Source organism: Nicotiana attenuata, unplaced genomic scaffold, assembly GCF_001879085.1.
Source record: "Nicotiana attenuata strain UT unplaced genomic scaffold, NIATTr2, whole genome shotgun sequence".
NCBI classification, from domain to species: Eukaryota; Viridiplantae; Streptophyta; class Magnoliopsida; order Solanales; family Solanaceae; genus Nicotiana; species Nicotiana attenuata.
In genome coordinates this window covers 50982-71201 of record NW_017671733.1, presented here as the reverse complement: position 1 = coordinate 71201, position 20220 = coordinate 50982, and the positions used below count along the sequence as shown (strand labels likewise).

General features: G+C 36.1%; 1 protein-coding gene and 1 long non-coding RNA gene across 2 annotated transcripts in view; one reads left to right on the top strand and one right to left on the bottom strand.

Annotated features, from left to right (window-relative positions):
* Nucleotides 1-6500, bottom strand: part of LOC109209907 (histone deacetylase 2) — a 7258-nt gene extending 758 nt beyond the window's left edge. The window contains exons 1-11 of the mRNA XM_019373269.1: nucleotides 6125-6500; nucleotides 5960-6015; nucleotides 4080-4197; nucleotides 3144-3206; nucleotides 2898-2966; nucleotides 2663-2829; nucleotides 2501-2565; nucleotides 2378-2424; nucleotides 2127-2171; nucleotides 2000-2050; nucleotides 805-891 (exon numbers count right to left, since the gene is read on the bottom strand). Coding sequence (XP_019228814.1) covers nucleotides 805-891; nucleotides 2000-2050; nucleotides 2127-2171; nucleotides 2378-2424; nucleotides 2501-2565; nucleotides 2663-2829; nucleotides 2898-2966; nucleotides 3144-3206; nucleotides 4080-4197; nucleotides 5960-6015; nucleotides 6125-6223 — 867 coding nt within the window. The 5' untranslated portion in view covers nucleotides 6224-6500. The remainder of the gene's footprint in view (nucleotides 1-804; nucleotides 892-1999; nucleotides 2051-2126; nucleotides 2172-2377; nucleotides 2425-2500; nucleotides 2566-2662; nucleotides 2830-2897; nucleotides 2967-3143; nucleotides 3207-4079; nucleotides 4198-5959; nucleotides 6016-6124) is intronic.
* A 1766-nt stretch (nucleotides 6501-8266) lies between these two features.
* Nucleotides 8267-10118, top strand: LOC109209912. The gene is made up of 2 exons (XR_002065459.1): nucleotides 8267-8449; nucleotides 9918-10118. It is a non-coding gene; the product is annotated as an uncharacterized LOC109209912 (long non-coding RNA).
* Nucleotides 10119-20220: the final 10102 nt, after the last annotated feature.

Here is a 20220-nt window from a genome sequence, read left to right as displayed (position 1 = left end):
AGAAAGAGCTACGGCTTTATTTGTAATAAACCTGGTAGTTACATGCATACTGAAACTATAAGTGCTTCAATCAAACCAAATCTTTAGTATTGCCAGAAATTCAAGGCATGCCCATTAATTTTGACTACTAGAAGTATTTGAGCAAAGAGAGAAGCATGATTGATGTTTTACCTTTCTCTGGCCAAGTTCAAAGACACAAATCCTTTAGGCCCGAGTCTATATACAGAGGCTGGAGCAAATATCAATCATACTTCATAAGACACATTTTTTAATCTACGAAAATGTTACCACAATTTAATTATTTTACTTACTAAAATTTAAAATCATTTAACTAATCAAATATAAACATCAATGTGATGACTTCTCCTCCACCAAGCTAATATTCACCAATTACTCAACTATTTTTCTCACCACTTGTACACAAGTCAAACAAAAACTAACGTTATGTCCAGTAATAGTATCACGTTAAAATTAGATGGAGCGAATGTAACAAGTCTACTGCATATACGTTACATAAAATTGAGTCTAATGCTTGGAACAGAATTGGGATATTTCGTATCTTCACACTACCTTTCAAGCCAAAAACATGTATGTGATCTTAAAAAAAGAAAAAGATTACTTTCTTACATCCCAAATTTTATAGTACTCTTCCAGTTAGCTGTATAAAGAATGTTAAAAAAATTTATAAGCTAGTAATTAAAACACCTAGAATTCCATCTTGTGTGTGGTTTGTCACGAAAGAGCCACAATCTTCTGTCAGACATACAACCCATATATAGTTTGTTTCCAGTTTGTGGGTCTTACCTTCAACCTGCCAAGTGGATCCCCATCCAAAATATCAGTGCCAGCATTATAGACGATGAAATCAGGATCAAATTTCGTCTCCGCAACCTGGAAGTCCATTAGGATAACAATCACTCATGTATTACAAGGGTAAATCAACACAATAATGGAGAACTCACTGGGAAAGAAAAAATATCTTTTTTTTTATACTTGAGAAAGAAAAAAACATCTTTTATATGTAATGTTTCCAATAAATAAAGAAAGCATAGAAGAATCAGAAGACAGTGACATATTAGTTCTGTTAAGTCCAAATGATTTCATTACAACAAAGATGTAAACACTTTACAGAAGTCCGGTTGCAAAGCTCTAAAGATATTCATCCCTCTAGCCTCTACACAACAGGGAGTATCCTTCTTACATCAAAAATATTGAAGGAACAAAAGGGGGCTTTTAACTCTTCACAATGCATTTTCGATTTCTTCAAAAGTTTCTGTGTTCCTTTTACTCCATCTCAACCAAAAAGCACAACGAGGAGCTACTCTCCACAAACCTTCTTCCTAGATAGTTCTAGGTAATTTTATTAACACTAGATATTGCAGAATTAATTCACAGAAAGTCGTCATGGTTTTTCTAGGAATGAATTCTGGAATTTGTGCCAGGAGCAATGGTCATAACCAAGGCAAAATCAGTCCTCACGCAATCAAATCACCAAAAAAATAAAGATGTTAGTGACAATGTTGACATAATCTGCAACTTCACTAGTGAACTATTTGCAGCGATCCTACTTGTAGCCATCTAACAGATGAACATACGGAACTTTTGCACTGATCAGAAGAAATATCTCCATTAATCAAAAGAAATATTGCGAGTACTAAACGCAGAATAGAGGACTTGAATTCAAATAATGTTGAAAAGTTACAATGTTACATCACTTTTATTGTATCAGCATCAGAGGAAATCCATTGATCTTTTACAGCTACATACACGAAAAACAAATATTCCCACTCCTTATTTAGAGCAGGCAATAAAATTAATAGCTGCAGAGCTCTCATGACGACTTAGAATTAAACAGTAACCACTATGTGGCAGACATGCTTTGACAGGTCAGCAGCACATAGGCACAAAAAAGTGTCGCAAAAGTATAACTTGCAATAATGAGATACTATTAAGGGAAAAAGCTGTGTGGAAAGTGGTGAGAAGAAATTCAATTACATACCTCAAGCGCATGATCTAGCTTAGTCAAGTATTCATCTGTTGCAGTCCCACTCTGCCAAAGTTAAGTAAGCCACAGATGTCGGTGTAGTTCAAGTAAACAAATAACGTGTTCTATAAATTTGTCTAACCTTAACTTCGACTCCTAGATCAATGTACCGCCTGGCTTCAAAATCCTAAAAATATTATATAGATTCGCAACAGATCTCATCAAATACTGCTACCTTTTGATGCTATCAGCGCAATTAGAAGAGAATCAGAAATCAAAAGACAGAATTAATTCGGTCAAAGCCGGGGGCACAGGGCATGTGAGAAACAAGGGAAGGAGAGGAAAGTAACAGCCCACTCAAGATGCAGCAGATTGTTCAAGATGGAAACTCACAAATGGATAAATTCCAGGATTGTACATATCAAGGATAAAGACTCTTGCTGCCAGCACCCAACAATCACCAATTAATAATTGTTTAATGGCACAGAAATTTAAGACGAATGACGAGAAACATACTGTCCTCGGAGAAGTCCATTTCATGGCCATTTCCTTGGTGTGCATCAAGGTCGATTATCATGACTCTGTACAAGAAAAAAGTTCATAAATGATTTCACTGAGATGCCATGACCTTTAACTGTACATAGTTACACATTACACATGAATTACCATTTGGTGTACCTTGAGATATTTAAATGCACATATGCAAAATGTATACAAAGAGATATATCAGCATAAACACAAAAACCGCCTCCCCTCTCTGATGAACAATGATGAAATCCACCACCAACGTTAATAGCCCATCCTCGTTCTTTTGCAAGCTTTGCAGCCAAGATTGTTCCTCCCACCTACAAAGAATTATCAACAAAATATGAACCAGAGAACTAGAGAAAATGATCTGTCAATGTAACTTTACCTGCTTGCGGAAAGGGCGAAGCACTTTCTGTTGCACAAGGCAATTGGGAAGCATCGCAACAGGAGGGACCTAAAAAGTCTAGGCATGAGATGATCAAGAGTATCAAAACAAGAAAACTAACTTTTCAAAAAACAGGTAGCTAGCAATGTCATGGAAAATCTGTGATGACACCACACGTCTGTTTACTTGTGCTTATCATAGTAGTAAGATGGATCAACAACAGCAAACTTCAGCTCTGAGTCTTACCTCAACAATCTTGGAGACATTCAAGCTGCTATTCAAACTTTTCAAGTATGATTCCGAATGCACCTAAACCAGAAATGACAAAACATTAATCAGTAACCCTCAACATTGCCAGATAAAAGGACAGTCCATAGGAATGCTTAGGTACAAGGACAGTCCATAAGAATGCTAGTCATACTGACTACAGCAAACAAGTAAGTAGAGTTGTGCACCTAGATTGAAGAAAAGACCAAGAGTATCCTAAAGTGACTTGTAAATTATGTACATGCAAAAAAACTGGAACTCAGTGTGCTGTAATTCACCTAAATGAGATTGCAAATAGACCTCGACATTCAAGAACTCCTATATAATCAATGAGGAGCCCAATACTTGACAAAAAGATTTGCAGCACAAGGCTTAAGTATCAGATAAAGAGCAACAATATCCTGTTTTGACAACAATATTGCATGTATATAAAAAAATAAAAAATAAAAGAACTAGATGTATTGTATGTCACCTTAATGAAATTGCAAATTGACCCTGGTATTTACGGACTCAAACATAGGCAATGCCTTAAATTGGTAGTTAAAAGATTTACAGTCTCTGAAGTAATTATTCAGACAAACGATCCTCAAAACTTAGATCTTTGAACTCAAATAACTGGTGGATGGGATCAGAATCTCATCTATAAAAATGGTATCTGGGTTTAGCTGAATGGAGGTGATGACAACTTAGATTCAAAAGTAATGACACCGTGTTCCTTGGAAAATATCAGTTCATCAAGTTGATTTTTTTTTTTTTTTTGAGATAGAAATTCATCAAGCATGAAGAATACATAAATGTAAGGGAGATAAAGTGTAAGAGCATGTTTCAAATTGACTCAACTAATCATTTGAAAACAACATAAATGGATATAATAACTCAACAGATAACTAAGTTGCTATCAGTAGAAGTTGCTACCACTAGCAGATCATCTTTTGTTGCCTCCACAGGCTCAACTATATGCTTTTGATCCACGATACCGTCCTTAGAGAGAAACCGGCAGATTCGACCCCATTTTGAAGCGTCAAATGGATGCCTGTGAAGTTAAATGCTTGAATGAGGCCTCCAGTTAAATTCAAACCTAGTTAAGCCAGTAGTTCTTTCAGAGAAAAAAATATATCTTTTTAAAAGGAAAATAAATAGACATGACCCTCAAAAAATAATTAACCAAATAGAAATTCAGCTCTGCAAACAAGGATACTTCACCTCAACAAGACAACAACACCATCAACACCAAATCCAGTATAATCTCACAAGTGGGGTCTGGGGAGGGTAATGTGTACAGAGACCTTATCCCTACCCTATGAGGTTGTTTTCACTAGACCCTCGGCTTAAGGAAACAAGAATACTTCACCTCAAGTGCAGCAAATGAAACGTATAGAAATGAGGCCCCTGCCATTTTGTCAATGAGTTACATTTTATATCCATGACCTTCATGACAAACGGGAAATTCGATAAAATTGGAACGAAATAGAGAAGATTGGCAAGGCCCCTGTGCAAGGATGAAATGCACAAATTGAAAATGATCCAAACTTTCAATTGTAGCATCCCACGGCCAATCGATAGTTAAACTCGAAAGGGAAAAAATTCCACATCGGAGTGGGAGGAAAAGTTATGGGCCATATAAGGCGAGAAAAGGAATTCAACTCACGGGACGTCCTTCGGGTAAAAGCCCAATGGGCCAAAATTGTTAGGCCCCAAATATTGGACCAAAGGGAACAAGGCCAAGGTTGTTACAAGTAGTATCACAAGCTATATCACTCCTAGTACGAGGGTGGGGCAAATATGAACGAGGACGTTAAGTCTATAAGGGGTGAATGTAACAACCTATGGATTTTTCTTCTTTTCTTTTTGGCGGGAGGGCGGGTGGGTGGGGTGGGGAGGGTGAGGGAGGTGAAGGGAATTCACTTTGAATCTTGTCTTACGCATATCCCACATCGGAATAGGAGAAAAAAGTTAAAGAGGCCAAGTAGGATCAGGAATCCAACTATTGAAGTGCCTTTTAGTTAAAGCTCAAGGTAACAACATCACGAGCCACCAAAAGTTAGGCTAGAGTGGTTAATATGTCATCAGTTGGGCCCGGGTCGTTACAATCTATTTGGGATTAAAACTTAGTTATTGTTGTTATACGTACGTTAGTCCGGTGTTTGTTTATGAATATTGCTATTCTTTTTTCGATAAGAAAGTAAAGAACCCCTAATCTGTTTGTTTAGTATTGAATGGAATGGACTTAAGTAGCCGGAGGAATGTATCTAGAATAAATATATGAATAATGAGATGTTGTTCATTCAGATTGAATTGGACTATACTTACATTATTTCATCTTCTTTATTTATCAACACTCCATTCAACCTTTCACAACGTTCAAATTTTCTTCCAGTCATGTACATAGAAAAAGTTAGTTATCATCTTCCAATATCCACCACATTCCCATAATATATAACTTCCTATTTCATATTGTCATGATTTACCAGGAACAGATGCCAATTCCTTCCAAACTCAGTATCATTAAACTTATATCTTAAAATACAAAGCTAGGATAACCAGCTTTAGTACTTCTATTGCACTTCTAGAGTTTCATCATTTTTTTTCATCCAGAACTACATACCTTAGACCTGACCATTGCTAGAACTTTCCGAGACATAAGGAATTTAGCAATCAAAAATTTTAAGAATTAAAATAAACTTATTGCGGCAATATCTTTCACCATTTAATCCTGCAATCAATTCTCTTTTTTTTTTTTTTTTTTTGCTCAATCAAATTTCACCTAGAATGTAGCATACATTTGCAGCACTTACAGTTTCTCAATCCCGAGAAAAGAAATATCATAGGATGACGAGTATATCAACGGAACCTGATCAGGAAAAACAACAAAACTAAAATCCGAGAGATTCCTGTAAAAATCTTACTTTAAATTTTTAAATAAAAATTGAACTAAAAACGAACAAGTTCAAGTTATATACCTTAGAAGGAGGCACATCAAAATACAGCTTGCTAGATAGAATACGATGCCGGCGTAGAGCTTCGGCGTCGTCGGTTTTGGATGAAGATGCTGTCGACATTCGGTGAGTAGCACGGAGAAGAGGGGAATTGCATAAAGTGAAACAATTGAGAAATTGAGCAACTTTAATGGCGATGACTGTTGTACTAATTTGAATTGAAGAAGAAGAAGAAGACGAGAGAGATTGAGGTCAGAGAGAGTGGAAGGTTGACTCGGCTGAAATTGGCAGCAGGAGCATACTCAGAACTGAGAAGGGACTCGGAGCTTTGACACCTGGCATGAGTGGTTGAAGGAACTGGACTTAGCTCCAGAAAGGGAAAGAGAGTTAGACACGTTGCTTTCGTTATTAGCGTTGATTTATGGAAATGGTCTACTTTAGGCTACAGTTTAAATTTTGTGTCTATTTTTAGAAGTTATGGATGGAGTCTTGGAAAAATTATTCTTTTCGGATAACTTAATAGGCAGTTTGGCCAAGCTGCAAAAATCAGCTTATTTTGAGAAGTGCTTTTTTTTAAAAGTGTTTTTCTTAAAAGTACTTTTGGTGAGAAGCAGTTTGTGTTTGGCTAATTAGTTTGAAAAGCACTTCTGAGCAGCAATTAGTGTTTGGCCAAGCTTTAAAAGACTGGTTCTAAGTGTATTTTTCTCAAAAGTGCTTCTCAAAAAAGTGCTTTTGGAGAGAAGCTACTTTTTTCTGCTTCTCCAAAACTGCTTCTGCTTCTCCTCAAAAGTACTTTTTTTACTTCCAAAAGCTTGGCCAAACACCTCAATTTTTGGCCAAAAGTGCTTTTGGCAAAAAAAAAAGCACTTTTGGCCAAAAAGAAGCTTGGCCAAACAGGCTATAAGTCTCCGATTTAGTGGGTGCTTGGACATAAGAATTGTAAAATTCCAAAATAGGGGAAAAGAAGTTTTCAAGTTAAAATAGTATTTAAAATTTAGAGTTGTGTTTGGACATGAATATAATTTTGGGTTGTTTTTGAAGTTTTGTGAGTGATTTGAGCGAATTTTGAAAAACAGCTTTTTGGAGTTTTTCAAATTTTCGAAAATTTCCAAAATGCATCTTCAAGTGAAAATTAAAAATTTTATGAACAAACGTTGGTTTCGAAAAAAAGTAAAAAAAAAAAAGTTGGAAAAAAGGAAAAAATTTCTTATGTCCAAACGGACTCTTAATATTTGCTCATAAAATTTTTAGTTTGCTCAGAAATATTAGGCATGTATACAAGACAACCATTAGATAGCTTAGAAGCATTAAATTAAAAAGTCAAATTTTGCGAAATTGTTATTTATTCGGATTAGGTGTTGTTCCAAATGATTGGGAATAACCTTTAGAGTTTATATCTGATTTTGAGAGAATTTGGTGAAGACTCGAGGTATTTTTTTTCAAAATTTCAGATTGAAACTCGAAGAATAAGATATAAATAAATTGTATATATTTTGTATACTATGTGTAGAAACGGCATGCAAAATATATACGACTAACATAATTGTATATAAATTATATGTAAATTGTAGGTTTTACCAGATTCTGTACAAAAAAATTAAACTTAAGTAGTAGATAAATTATAGATTTTGATCGGATTTATATATATTTTATAAAAAACTTTAGTTACTTTCTGTAAATAGAAAATCTTAAATAAATAAATTTAAAATCTCGTATATATATACGAAAAAGTCCCTTTTCTAAGTTTATAAGAATCTTTCTCTCAAAGAGAAAATAAATTAGACCTCAATTAAAGTGATATTGTGATAGTTGTCACAAGATATCTAGAGACTATTTGGGAATAAAGACTTCGTAAGTTTTTTGTATGTATAAAGAGGAACCTTGACCAAATGGGAGGTAATTAAATGACTTAGGCTGAATTATAATTACGAAAAATTTGGAAGTAAACATAACAATTCGATGAACAAATTGTACCAAATTTATGCCCCTCCCAACAAAATTGGTGAACAAAGCAAGTTTTCCAATCTGGCAAGACGTAATACCTTATATTTAAAAATAAGGGTAGTTAAATAATTGGCCAAAAAAAAAAAAAGGAACACAAACTAATTAAAAAAAAAAAAAGGGAGATGCACTAAAAGGGCCGAAGCCCACCAGATGAGAATCTAGTAAAAAGGAAAAAAGAAGAAACGGGACAAGGGCAAGGGTCACGCAGCAGCAAATAGAGAAAAGGGGATTTGATGAAATCCTAATAAAACAAAAAAACTTTACAAGAATATAGAAGAAGAAGAAGGTTTAACTCTTGGTGCTTGTTCATAATCCTTCTAGCGCAGCCTCTTCTCTGGTTAAAAGGTTCACTTCCTTTCTACAATTTTGTTTGAATTGCTTTTTTGTCTATACAATCTTATTAAGCCATAGAAAAACTAATTAAAGATTAAATAGTTATGAGAGATATATGAAAAATTTATGTCTTTTTCTGGTTTTGGCTCATCGTTTAGAAAAGAATCACATGTAAAAAAAATAGTGTAGTTGTATTATTTTAGTTAAATGCGTATATATATTGATCCTTATCAAATTTGAGATAAAGTAATATATGAAGATTTGGTTTGGTGTTTCACAGTAATGGAAAGAATCAAGAAACTTCAGGTGTTCTTTTTATTTAGCACAATCATGGATCCCCCGTGAAATTGAAAAAAGAATATATTCTATTAGTTTATACCAAGAACTCTAATGTGCATATTAGCATACTTGTAAAGTATTGCATGAGAAAAAGATTCAAATAAAAATATAAGAATAGTCAGAGGACTATAGTTTCTATCCACTTAAGTACTACAAGTTGCTTAGCAGAGAATCAATGGGCATATTTCAGAGGAATGAAAACAGGGAAATTAATTAAAGGTGACAGGGATGGACCAATTATGTTGGTAATTCACGAAGTTAATACATAGATTGATTTTGTTACAAGTAGGTAGTTAAAGAAATGGAACGAAGTGCTCGAGGTGACGCGTTTGATATTCTTGCACGAGTACTGTGAGTAGTAATCTTACCGCAACTTGTATTTTCGTAACCTACATGGTTTATGCATGATTTTGAAAATAGTATTTGTTACCGAATGTTTAAAATTGCATGTGGGACAAGTCCTTTACTTGATATGGTATTGAACAGTTTACTTGAGATGTTACAGTTATTTAAAATGTTCTCATTGTTACTAGACATGTCTTATTGTTACTTGAGATATGATACCATTACCGAAATGTAATTACATGATTTGATAAGAGCTGAAACGCCCTATATTGTTTTAAAATATTTTCTTACGAGTATTTACTGATTACAAAGACAAGTATAAATGGGAGGACACTTTGAAGGATCCCGTAGCTAACGGCGGGTTCGTTAGACTTGGTGCACCATGTATTACAGATTACTAATTATAGTTATAGCCCTCGCTAGTAGGAAGGTAGAACTAGCATACAGTTACAGTTTTTCCCTCGAGTAGGGACCTACAGTTATATTTGACTCATTTTACGAAGGGGTGCACACAGTGATACAGATTACATGACCCTTTCTTGAAAACCTCCCAAACATAAAGATTTGCTATGAGACATTGCTTACCGAGTTTATTACCGAATTGTTAAATTGATTTCTGTTACAGGAAACACATGATGAGACTTATTATTATTTATTGTTTCTGAAAGGGCGTTCTTATGATATTTTTTGTATAATATACTAGTATGTTTTCTGACTTGTCCCCAATTAAAACGGTTGTGGTTAAGTGTTATTACTCACTGAGCTAGCGACTCAATCCCCGCTATTTTTTTTACAGAGACAGCAGTTGACGCGAGCGAGGATTTCATTAATTAGAGTATACAAGTTTATAGTTCCTGGCAAGCCCCGCACTTGTTCGTGTGGGCGGAGAGTTTATTTATTCGTTATCGTCTTTCCTTATGAACTCTTAAAGTTGCTCCATAGTCATTTTTATTAGCGCCATGAGTATTCATTTGTTATATTGGACTAGTTGCTAGCATTGCACTTTTTTCCATATTTTTTAGATGGGTTTAGTATTATTATGTTGATAAGGTTGGTAATGCTGGTGAAAACTCGTTTTTGGTTAGTTGATGAAGATTGTGATTGATTTAGGTAAATATTGATTGGTTGTTATTTGTTTATGAGATAGGAAATTTTTTGGATAGTCCTAAAATAGAGGAAACTCTGTCCGATTTTCTGTAAAATATCGATGAGGCTTACTTCGGGGAACTTGCTTCTAAGCGCCGGCATGATCCTAAATTGGATCGTGACAAAGTTGGTATCAGAGCCAGGTTATTCCTATGACTAACGGAGCACACGTCGATAGTAGAATATCAATTATGGTTATGTAGCCGGTCATTCCCATAATCGTGATTCTGTGAGGGTGTGATAGGATGTGTCTCATCTTTCTTTCTTATTCCTCCGTACATGCGTGACGATTAGGGTCAAATAACTGAATCTGTCATCGTTATCCTTTTCCTGTATTACTCAGATCAATCACCCAATTATAGAATTTGGCTGAAGGTTCAAAGACATCAAATGTTGCCACTAGATAGGCAACCGTCTCCTGACGACGAAAAGTGACAGAAGTAGTATACAAGGCCAATAAAAGGCATGTTTTTCCACAATGAGAGTCTTACCGCTAAGATGTATAATAGAGTCTATTCTTGAAATTAGTACGAGTTCACCACTATAGCACCATGAGAGTGCCATTACAAAAGTACTTACCTCCATGCAAGGTAAATTGAGGTCTCGATGAACATATTGGATAGACAAGAGAAGAATGGGCAACAACAAAGGGCTTTAGATGCCTGCATTTAGACTAAGTCGGAAACCAAGATGTTTCTATAATAGAGTTCCAAAAATTGAAGACACTAAGTTTACCATTTTCTGTTAATGTCGAGGATCCTCAGAGGTTCTTGACAAAATACTTAAAGCATTATGAGCTCTATAATGTTCGAACGAGAGGCCTATTGATCTAGAAACTTATCGACTGGAGTATATGAAGAATATATAGAACGGAACCATACTGTTAGGGACGCTGTTAGGAGTGACACTAATGACTTAGAAATAAGTATAGTAAACTTATAATAATTTATTTCCTTCTCGATAGCCGAAAGCGCAAACCTGATAGGTACTAAAGAAATTAATTCAGACGATGGATGTATTGACATGTGACACCAGACTTTATCAGTTGGTTAGGTACGTGATGCCTTAGGTTTAGAGGCTTGTCTAATAGTTGGTTAACCGTTTAAACAAGGCAATACTCTCGCATACAAAGACTCTAACCTATTATGTGGAAGTTGAACTTGCTAGATTTTTTTTTAAGAACCGGATGTGATTGTCATACAACTAAGAATTCATTTAAGAAGGTAGAGACTAGGAAATCTCGCTTATGAATTTATTTTTCTTATATGGGACGAAGAGTTAGATAAATAACATCTTGAGATATTATGAGTTCTATTAATAATTGTTACTTTTATGGAAGAATCTCGTATAGTTGAAACTTTGTATTAGGTTTATCAGATTCAAGTTGAGAGAGAGGATACCCTATCTAGCCAAATTGTACTTGACCTTGTGGATTTTGACGTGCTTAGAGGTATGATTGGTTATCATCTTACCACATTACCTTTTATTACCATGCAAAGGTAGTTAGATTGACATATATAGTAAAACTAATTGTAAAAATTAAAAATAAACAGAAATAATTATATCCCAATGATAGTCGAGGCTTTACGATTATTGAATAAGAGTGGTTAGGGTCTTGTAACTTCTATAAAAGGATCTAAGAGATGTGAAACTTAGTTTGAAAAATAAAAGTACTAATAATGGGAGAATTCTTTGATGTATTTCTAAGGGTTTACTAGTACTAACTCGAGTACGAGAAATAAATTTTTGTTGACTTGGCACTAGACACAACTTATATCGATACTCCCATATTATATCGAACTAGTGAAGCAAAGAGAACTAAATAAAAAGTTACATGACCTACTGACAAGGATTTTATCAAATCGAGCGTATCACCTTGGGGTGCACTGATATTTTTGTGAAAAAGAAAGGAAGATCTCTAAGAGTCTGCAACGACTTAAAGCTGATGAATAAGACAACACTACATAATAAGTGCCTATTGCCTTATATATATATGACATGTCATCAGTTGCTCAAATCAGAAAAGAATATATTCCTAAGGCAATATTCAAATTCGGTACGCTATTATGAGTTCCTTGGGATGCCTTTTGGACTTGCCGATACTCGCATTGTTGGTGTTTATGTTTTTGGATAGATTTGTCATAGTAATTATTGATGATATTACCTCGTATCCAGGAGGAACACGAGGATTACCTGAAAACGGTGTTATACATTAGGGCAAACAATTTCTACAGAATATTTTTTTTCCTTCCACAATGGCAGCGCCATTAATCAATTTAACCTAGAAAAATGCAAAGTTCTGCGGACGGAGGAATATGAGCTTAACTTTCTGAAACCAAAAACATATTTAATAACCTCGTCAGTATTAGCCTTACCACTATGCTCTAGAGTATTCACAGTATTATATAATGCTTTGATGTTGGGGTAAGATATTTTTTTCATGTAGAATGATCATGTGATAACTTACGATTCAACACAACTAAAGAAGCACAAGCAGAACTATCCCACTTATTATTTGGAGATGACCAGAATGTATTTGCTTTGAAGATGTGGAGACACTAATTGTATGATGAAACTTGTGAGATTTATATAGACCACAAGAGTCTGAAGTACGCATTCCAGCAAAGACATCTGAATCTTTAGCAACGTAAATGGATAAAACAATTTAAGAACTATGATTAGACTATTCTATATCATCCCAGAAAGGACATTGTTGTGGCTAATACATTAAGTACAAAATTTGTGGGGTAGTTTGCCACATACACCTGCTGTAAAGAGACTTTTGATCAAGAATATTGCACAGACTAAATAGTACAAAAAAGTTCAAAGCTATTGTTGGCTTGTGTTCAAGCAAAGTCTTCATTGGTAAAATGCACAAAGGCCATTCAATATAAAGATGAGCGATTATGCAAACATGAAAATGAGGTCCTAGCTGGTAAAAGCAAGGATATGACTATTATAGAAATTATATTATTCGACTAGGTAACCAGTTATGTATACCAAATGTAGATGAGTTAAGACGAGTCATTCTTGAGGTGCTTGCAACTCTAGATTCACTGTACAATCGGGGTCTAATAAGGTGTACTATGACTAGGAAAAAATTGTATTTATGGGAAAAGAAGTAAAGAAGATTTCTTTAACTTTATTTCTAACTGTTTGACTTGTTAGCATGTCAACATCTGTAACTCACGTGCCTACTACAATAGCTTGAGATTCCAAAGTGAAAATGAAATAAAATCAAAGTGAGTTTATGGCAAAAAAAATACCTGAAATAATTAGAGGTTATAATTATAGGTGGGAATTACAAATTGGCTTATATAATAGACACACATTTTGTTGGTCAAAACTTCTTATGCTGAGAATGATTATGCACAAAGATACATGAATGAAAAATTATCAAACTCTACGGGTCTATTGTCTATCATTTCTGATAGAAGCTTACAATTTACTGCACGATTTTGAAAATCTTTCCAAGAAGCATTGGTTACACGAGTAGATCTTAGTACCGCATTTTATCAACAGATAAACAAACAGTCTGAACATACTATACAGATCTTGAAGGATATGTTGAGAGCTTGCATTTTGAGTTTAAGGATAGATTGTATGGTTAGTAATATATCTATAACAATTTGCCTACAATGATAGCTTTTAGTATGGTATATAGGTGTGATGATAGGCTATAATTACGTATTTTAGTCGCTTATTACACTCGAGTTTACTGCACTTTAATTGAGTTTGAGCTTTAATCGCTAGTGTTTTGCACTAATTGTGTGTTTTATGCCTTGTAGGTGTGATTCCGAGCTATATAGATATTATGGAATGAATTCAAGTGATTTGAAAATTTGAAGTCTGAGTAAAAGCCCAAGGAATTAAGCCGGGATCGTATTCGGGGATCAACGGATGATAAAACAACAAAACGAAGACTCGAGGAGGCATATTGCGCACTGTCTAGTAAAATAGACATAACATTTTGCGTAGAACTCCATTTGGGCTCCACAATATATGGTTGGAAAGCTAACTCAAAGAGCTATAACTTTCATGTTTTACATTTTTCCAAATTCCAAACGGAACAGGGTGAAAAACGCGGTAGAAACCGCGACCGCGGAACTGACCGCAGCAGAAAATCAGAGAGCTTGTTTGGCCGCGGTCCTACCGCGTTTTGGCCGCGGCCGCGCCGCTCCAGGCGTCAAAAAGAAGTCCTATTTCATCCAGGACAAGGTTATTTCGGCCCTACACTATTCCAACTTGTATAAAAGGGGTCCTAAACCTATTTTGAAGAGAGGAGACATATTTTGGACACAAATTAGACCTAAGAAAGGGCAAGGGGCAAGGAGGATCATTGGGCATCAATCTTTAATCTTCTTCTTTGTTCTTTTACCTTTGAATATGAATTCTCTTGTGATTTTTGTTATTTTCATGAGTAGCTAACTTTTCTAATCTAAGGTTTTGGTGAAACCCGTTGGGGATGAATTGGTTGTTATAAGTAATATAGATTTGAATTAGTTTAATCTCTATTTGTTCAACTATATTTTGATTGTGGTTAATTGAAAGGATCCTCAATTAGCCGTTCCTATTTATTATGTATCTGCTTGAGAGAGAGTGCATATTTAGGTAGTTTTTTGAACAACATCACTCCCGGAGTATAGGCGAGAGTCATAACCGAGGGTTTAGAGGTTGGATTAGAGATAACGATACCTCGGGTGCGATCTAAGTGAACTGTAATGCGAATCTAGCTAGCGTAGCTTGAGAGAGTGCGTCTAGTAAATTATCATAATTGCTTGAGAGAGATTTATGATAGCTGGAGAGTTCATGATTGATAGAGGCAACTAAGTCAATGCTATAAGAAACATACAACCAAGGAAATCAACAACGGGGGAAACCATTACCTTAGACCTTTATTCTAATTGTTTACAATTCAAGCATAGTTAGTTTTCAGCTGTTTATTTATTTTCAATCTTGTCTTCTTGGTGATATTAAACAGATACAACTAAATCTTAGTTCTCTGTGGGATTCGACTACGGACTTTTAGACCGGATTATATTTGCAGCGACCGCTTATCCTTTTTAGGACTAGAGTTGGGCTTGATCAAATTTTGGCGCCGTTGCCGGGGAACTAACGGTGTAGTTGTAGTTGTATATACTGCTAGGGTTCAAGTTTGAACTTTTTTTTTTTGTATTTTTTTTATAACTATCGATTTGAGAAACATGGCATCTTGGAATTATGGGAATTTAGGTGTAGATAATTCTACTATTGATCTCCATGCATATTATAAAGGAAACCACCCGTGGCAAAATTTTCAAAACGTTCCTGAGAGCGAGTTATGTGCACCAACTCAATCTTATTTGTGGAATGTGTGTGATGTGTGTGGTGGTAAAAATGGTCACCTTCATGGTTGTGCTTATATTTCTTATTTTCCCCCAACCCCTTACTATGATGGTTCTACCTTTTCTTGTGAAGTTAATAGGAACAAAGAACCTGGGAATGCGGACCTGAAGGAGATCAAGTATATGCTAAAGTGCCTTCTGGAACAAAACAATGAGAAACAATTGCACATAGAAAGGCAAGAGGCAACTATTCGCAAGTTGGAGGTTCAATTGAGTCAAGTGGTTGGAGCTTTTAATGCTCAACAAGCCAATATTGAGGATAGTAGCCAAGAAGAGCATGAATTTGAGGTGTTAATTGGGGAGGTCAGAGTACAACATCAACAACCTAGCCAACTCGAATTTGAAGATGTCAATGTTGAAGAAGTGAGACTAGAGTCAGCCAAGGACATTGAGGATACAAATTTTGTTGACTCTAGTATCATTGATGTTGAGGATGTTGAAAGTCCTGAAGTTCATGTGTTTGAGCGCATTGGTCCCCACTCCAAACATTTTTCTACATTGTGCTTGGATGACGGTATGGAAATAGAGTCATTCGAGCCGATTGAGAAGTCAAGGAATGAGGGACAAGGTGCCTACATTCTGGAATTTTTCTTGCCAAAAAGACAGGACTACATACCTCAATTAAAAGCCAAGAAGTATAGAATAGTGCAATGGTTGCTTGGGCCAGTTAGATTTGTTCCTCCACCCCTGGAGCATAGCCGAAAACTTGATGCCAAATTGGGGGTTCAATTCATAAGCTCGAGGTGGAGGCAAAAAGTGATTCGCGTCGTGCCGCGACGTTAAATCAAGCGCTTGTTGGGAGGAAACCCAGCTTTATTGCTTTCTTTTATTTATTTTTTATTTTTTTTAATTGTATTATTTTTGTAGTGTCAATTTTTTATTTTTTTAGGAGAATGGAAAGCAAAGGTATTGGAAGGATGCAACAGCAAACCAAATGGCTGGAACTAAGTGTGAGGTACCCGCACGAAGGACCAAGCTTGGGAGAAGTCTGAGTACCCCATGAGTTGTTAGTGCTTCGGCCTTTGGCCTACCAGGGAGTCTCTTTTACCCTTTTATTAGTTATGGTGTGCATTGGGGACAATGCACAATTTTAAGTGTGGGGTGATGAGATTGTCTGGATGACTTTTCATGCTACTTTAGCTGTATTAGTTTAATTAAATAGTATATTTTTTTAAAAGATTGGACTTTTCCCGACGATGGATCTATTAGACAATTTTCTTGAGGGATTTAAGTCTAAAGAAAAAAAAAAGATTTTCTTTGTAGGTAGTGTAATAATTCCCCCTTGATTTTTCTTTGTGCCGCAGTTCTTTTCCAAGGGTTTCATTTGAACCGGGTGTAGTTAGTTTTTTTTTGGGAGTAGGAGCCATTGTGTTGTGTTTTGAATTAAAGCAATATCTCTTGACTTGGTTATGCCTTGAGAATAGTGAGTACTTTGGTTGTGACGCTTAGGCTCAGTTTTTGACTCTTGTATAAGTACCTTAAATTGTATGATTTTAAATTTGCTTAACTGCTTTGACTAGAGTGTCTTGATGAATCCAATCCTGGGTGAGTTATGTGCCATGTGTGTGTGAGGTTTGGTGTTATTCTGTGCATTGCATTTGATGCCTAGAACTTGCCTTGTGTGTTTGCAAAGCGAAATAATAGTTTTATTCAGTCTAGGAAGTGATATAGGCATTTCTTTGTTGAGCCAGATATGTATATTTTACCCGCCTAATGGTTATGTATCGTAGTTAACCCCTTTGAGCTTCTAATCCTTTTTCTTTGGCAATCACATTACAAGCCTTACCCATTTGTTTGAATTAACCATCTATTTGAACCTTTTCACCTCTCATGAGCACTTGAATTGTTATGAACTTTGTAAAAGTTAAAGTGTGGGGTGGTTGGTTTGGCTTTTGAGTGGAACTAATTGAATAAGGAGAAAGGTGCACTGTTTTGAAAAAGGAAGAGCCACTTGAATTGAAAAAAAATATAGTTGGATTGTTGTGAAAAAAAAATTCCTTGATAAGTGGTGGCTCTTGACGTAAGTGTGCTTAAAGAAGAATGGGATAATTTACATTGATGTGAAGGTGAAATTTTGGTTTGACATAAGTATGGGGTTTAAATGTTAAAATGTATGTATTAAAGTGCTTAGGGAGGTGTAGTCACTCCTATATCTAAATATATCCTACCCGTCCCGTAGCCTACATTACAAACCAAATAAAGTCCTAATTGATCCTAGATTGAATGAGCTCGCTTAGTGGAGTAGTACACTACGGGTAAGCTTATGGTGCATCTTTTGTGGCATATGAATGTTATTTCTGAGAATGAGCGATACCCAGCAAGTATCAAGACTAACCTCGGTGGAGTAGTGACGAGGGACAGTCAAGACACCTACTGAACTAAATAACCTGAACAAGTAGACTAACAGGAATATGATATCTCTATAAAGCTACACATAATGACAACGATAATATGGTACATGCAATAAGAAATAGAAACAACAATTAGCAGCGGAACACAACAAGTAACAACACAGTAGGTTAAGCTAGGCACAGTCTAAACCTGGAGAACATAACTAAAACAAGGACAAGTATCAACTAGATGAAAACAACCGCTTTCACATCAGGTTTTATCCAATAATCACCATGAGGCACCGAACCTCAAAATATTCATAATTCACGGGTTCCAATTTGTGAACCCTAAACACTTGGTATCCTGAGCCTTCGCTACAAACAATAACTGCATGGGCGACTCATGTGACAATAGAACCAGACGAGGGTGTGTATCAATACTCAACAATATCAAGATCCATCCTATTAACCAATTAGAGTGATTAACTGTCACGACCCGGATTTCCCACCATCGGGAGTCGTGATGGCGCCTACTAATAGGAGCTAGGCAAGCCAATTATCAATTACCTCTTATAGTGAACATCGTCAATATTAGAAAGCAATAAAGCATTAATAATAAAACGGAAGTCTCAAATATATTTAACTGAAAGAAATACGGAAGTTTAACAAAATCCTCTACCCAAGACTGGTGTCGCAATACTCACGAACGTCTAAATACAAGGTTCGAACGAAACATAAAACTGTTTGCTTCGGTACAAATGATAACAAACTGAATAAAATAGAAAGGGACTTCGGGCTTGCAGACGTCAGCAAGGCTACCTCGAATGTCCCTGGACTGAAGTCAGCTCCCGAATGCTTCTACTGCTGTCCAAAAGTTGCTGCTCCGGTACTGTGATCTGTGCAGAAAGATGCACAGAGTGTAGCATCAGCACAACCGACCCCATGTGCTGGTAAGTGCCTAGCCTAACCCCGGCGAAGTAGTGACGAGGCTAGACCAGACTACCAGATAAACCTGTGCAGATATATATATATATATATATACAACTACAACAAAATAATAGCGGAAAGTAAGCAATTAAAGCTGGGAAGGGGAAACATGCTTATGGGGAAGCAGATAAAACAGAATATCAGGATTAACAGAAGAAACTACATCTGATTTCTTCTAACACAGAATAAAGGAAAACAACCCACTTTCACTTATTTCAATTTCCTCTCATTGCAGGCGTGCAACACGATCCCATTTCCTTACATCACGTGGTAGGCGTACCACACGCTTCCATTACAATAATATCACGTGGTCGGCGTGCCACACGTTCCCATTTCATAATAACTCGTGGTCGGCGTGCCACACGATCCCATTTCATAATAACTCGTGGTCGGCGTGCCACACGATCCCATTTCATAATAACTCGTGGTCGGCGTGCCACACGATCCCTTTTCATAATAATTCGCGGTCGGCGTGCCACACGATCCCATTTCTTTCAACACAATACACAACATAATCCCGGCAAGGGAGAAAGATGTTATAATAACTACCCCGGCAAGGGAGCAATGTAATACAATAAACTATCCCGGCAAGGGAGATCCAGCTATAACCAAACTCATTCAATTTCTACATAACACAATTAAATCCACACTTAGTCTCAACAATTACTGGCTCAGTGTTAAAGATTGCCAACTAATTCCTCATAAATAACAATTACAAATTCGATAATTTAGCAAATTAGGACTCACGGTCATGCACGACACCAGTGTATAGATACTCGTCACCATGCCTATACACCATACTCGACAAATAGCAATTAACAAATAAGACTCTACTCCTATTCCCTCAAGCCAAAGTTAGACCAAACACTTACCTCAAATGCATCAAACTCAACTCAAGCCTCTAGTATAGCTTTACCCCTCGAATTCACCACCAAACCGCTCGAATCTAGTCACAAATTACTTGAATGCATCAACAAATGCTAATTGAATCAATTTGGATGCATGAAAATGAATTTCCCAAAGTTTTACCCAAAATTTCCCAAAATGCCCCCGGGCCTACGTGGTCAAAACCCGAGGTTCGAACCAAAACACGGTTACCCATTCCCCCACGAGTTCATATCTATGATTTGTTTTGAAATCGGACCTCAAATTGAGGTCCAAATCCCCAATTTTTAAAAAAACCCTAAGTTCTACCCAAAATCCCCATTTTCACCCATGAAATTCATTGATTTTAAGATGAAACATGATAAAT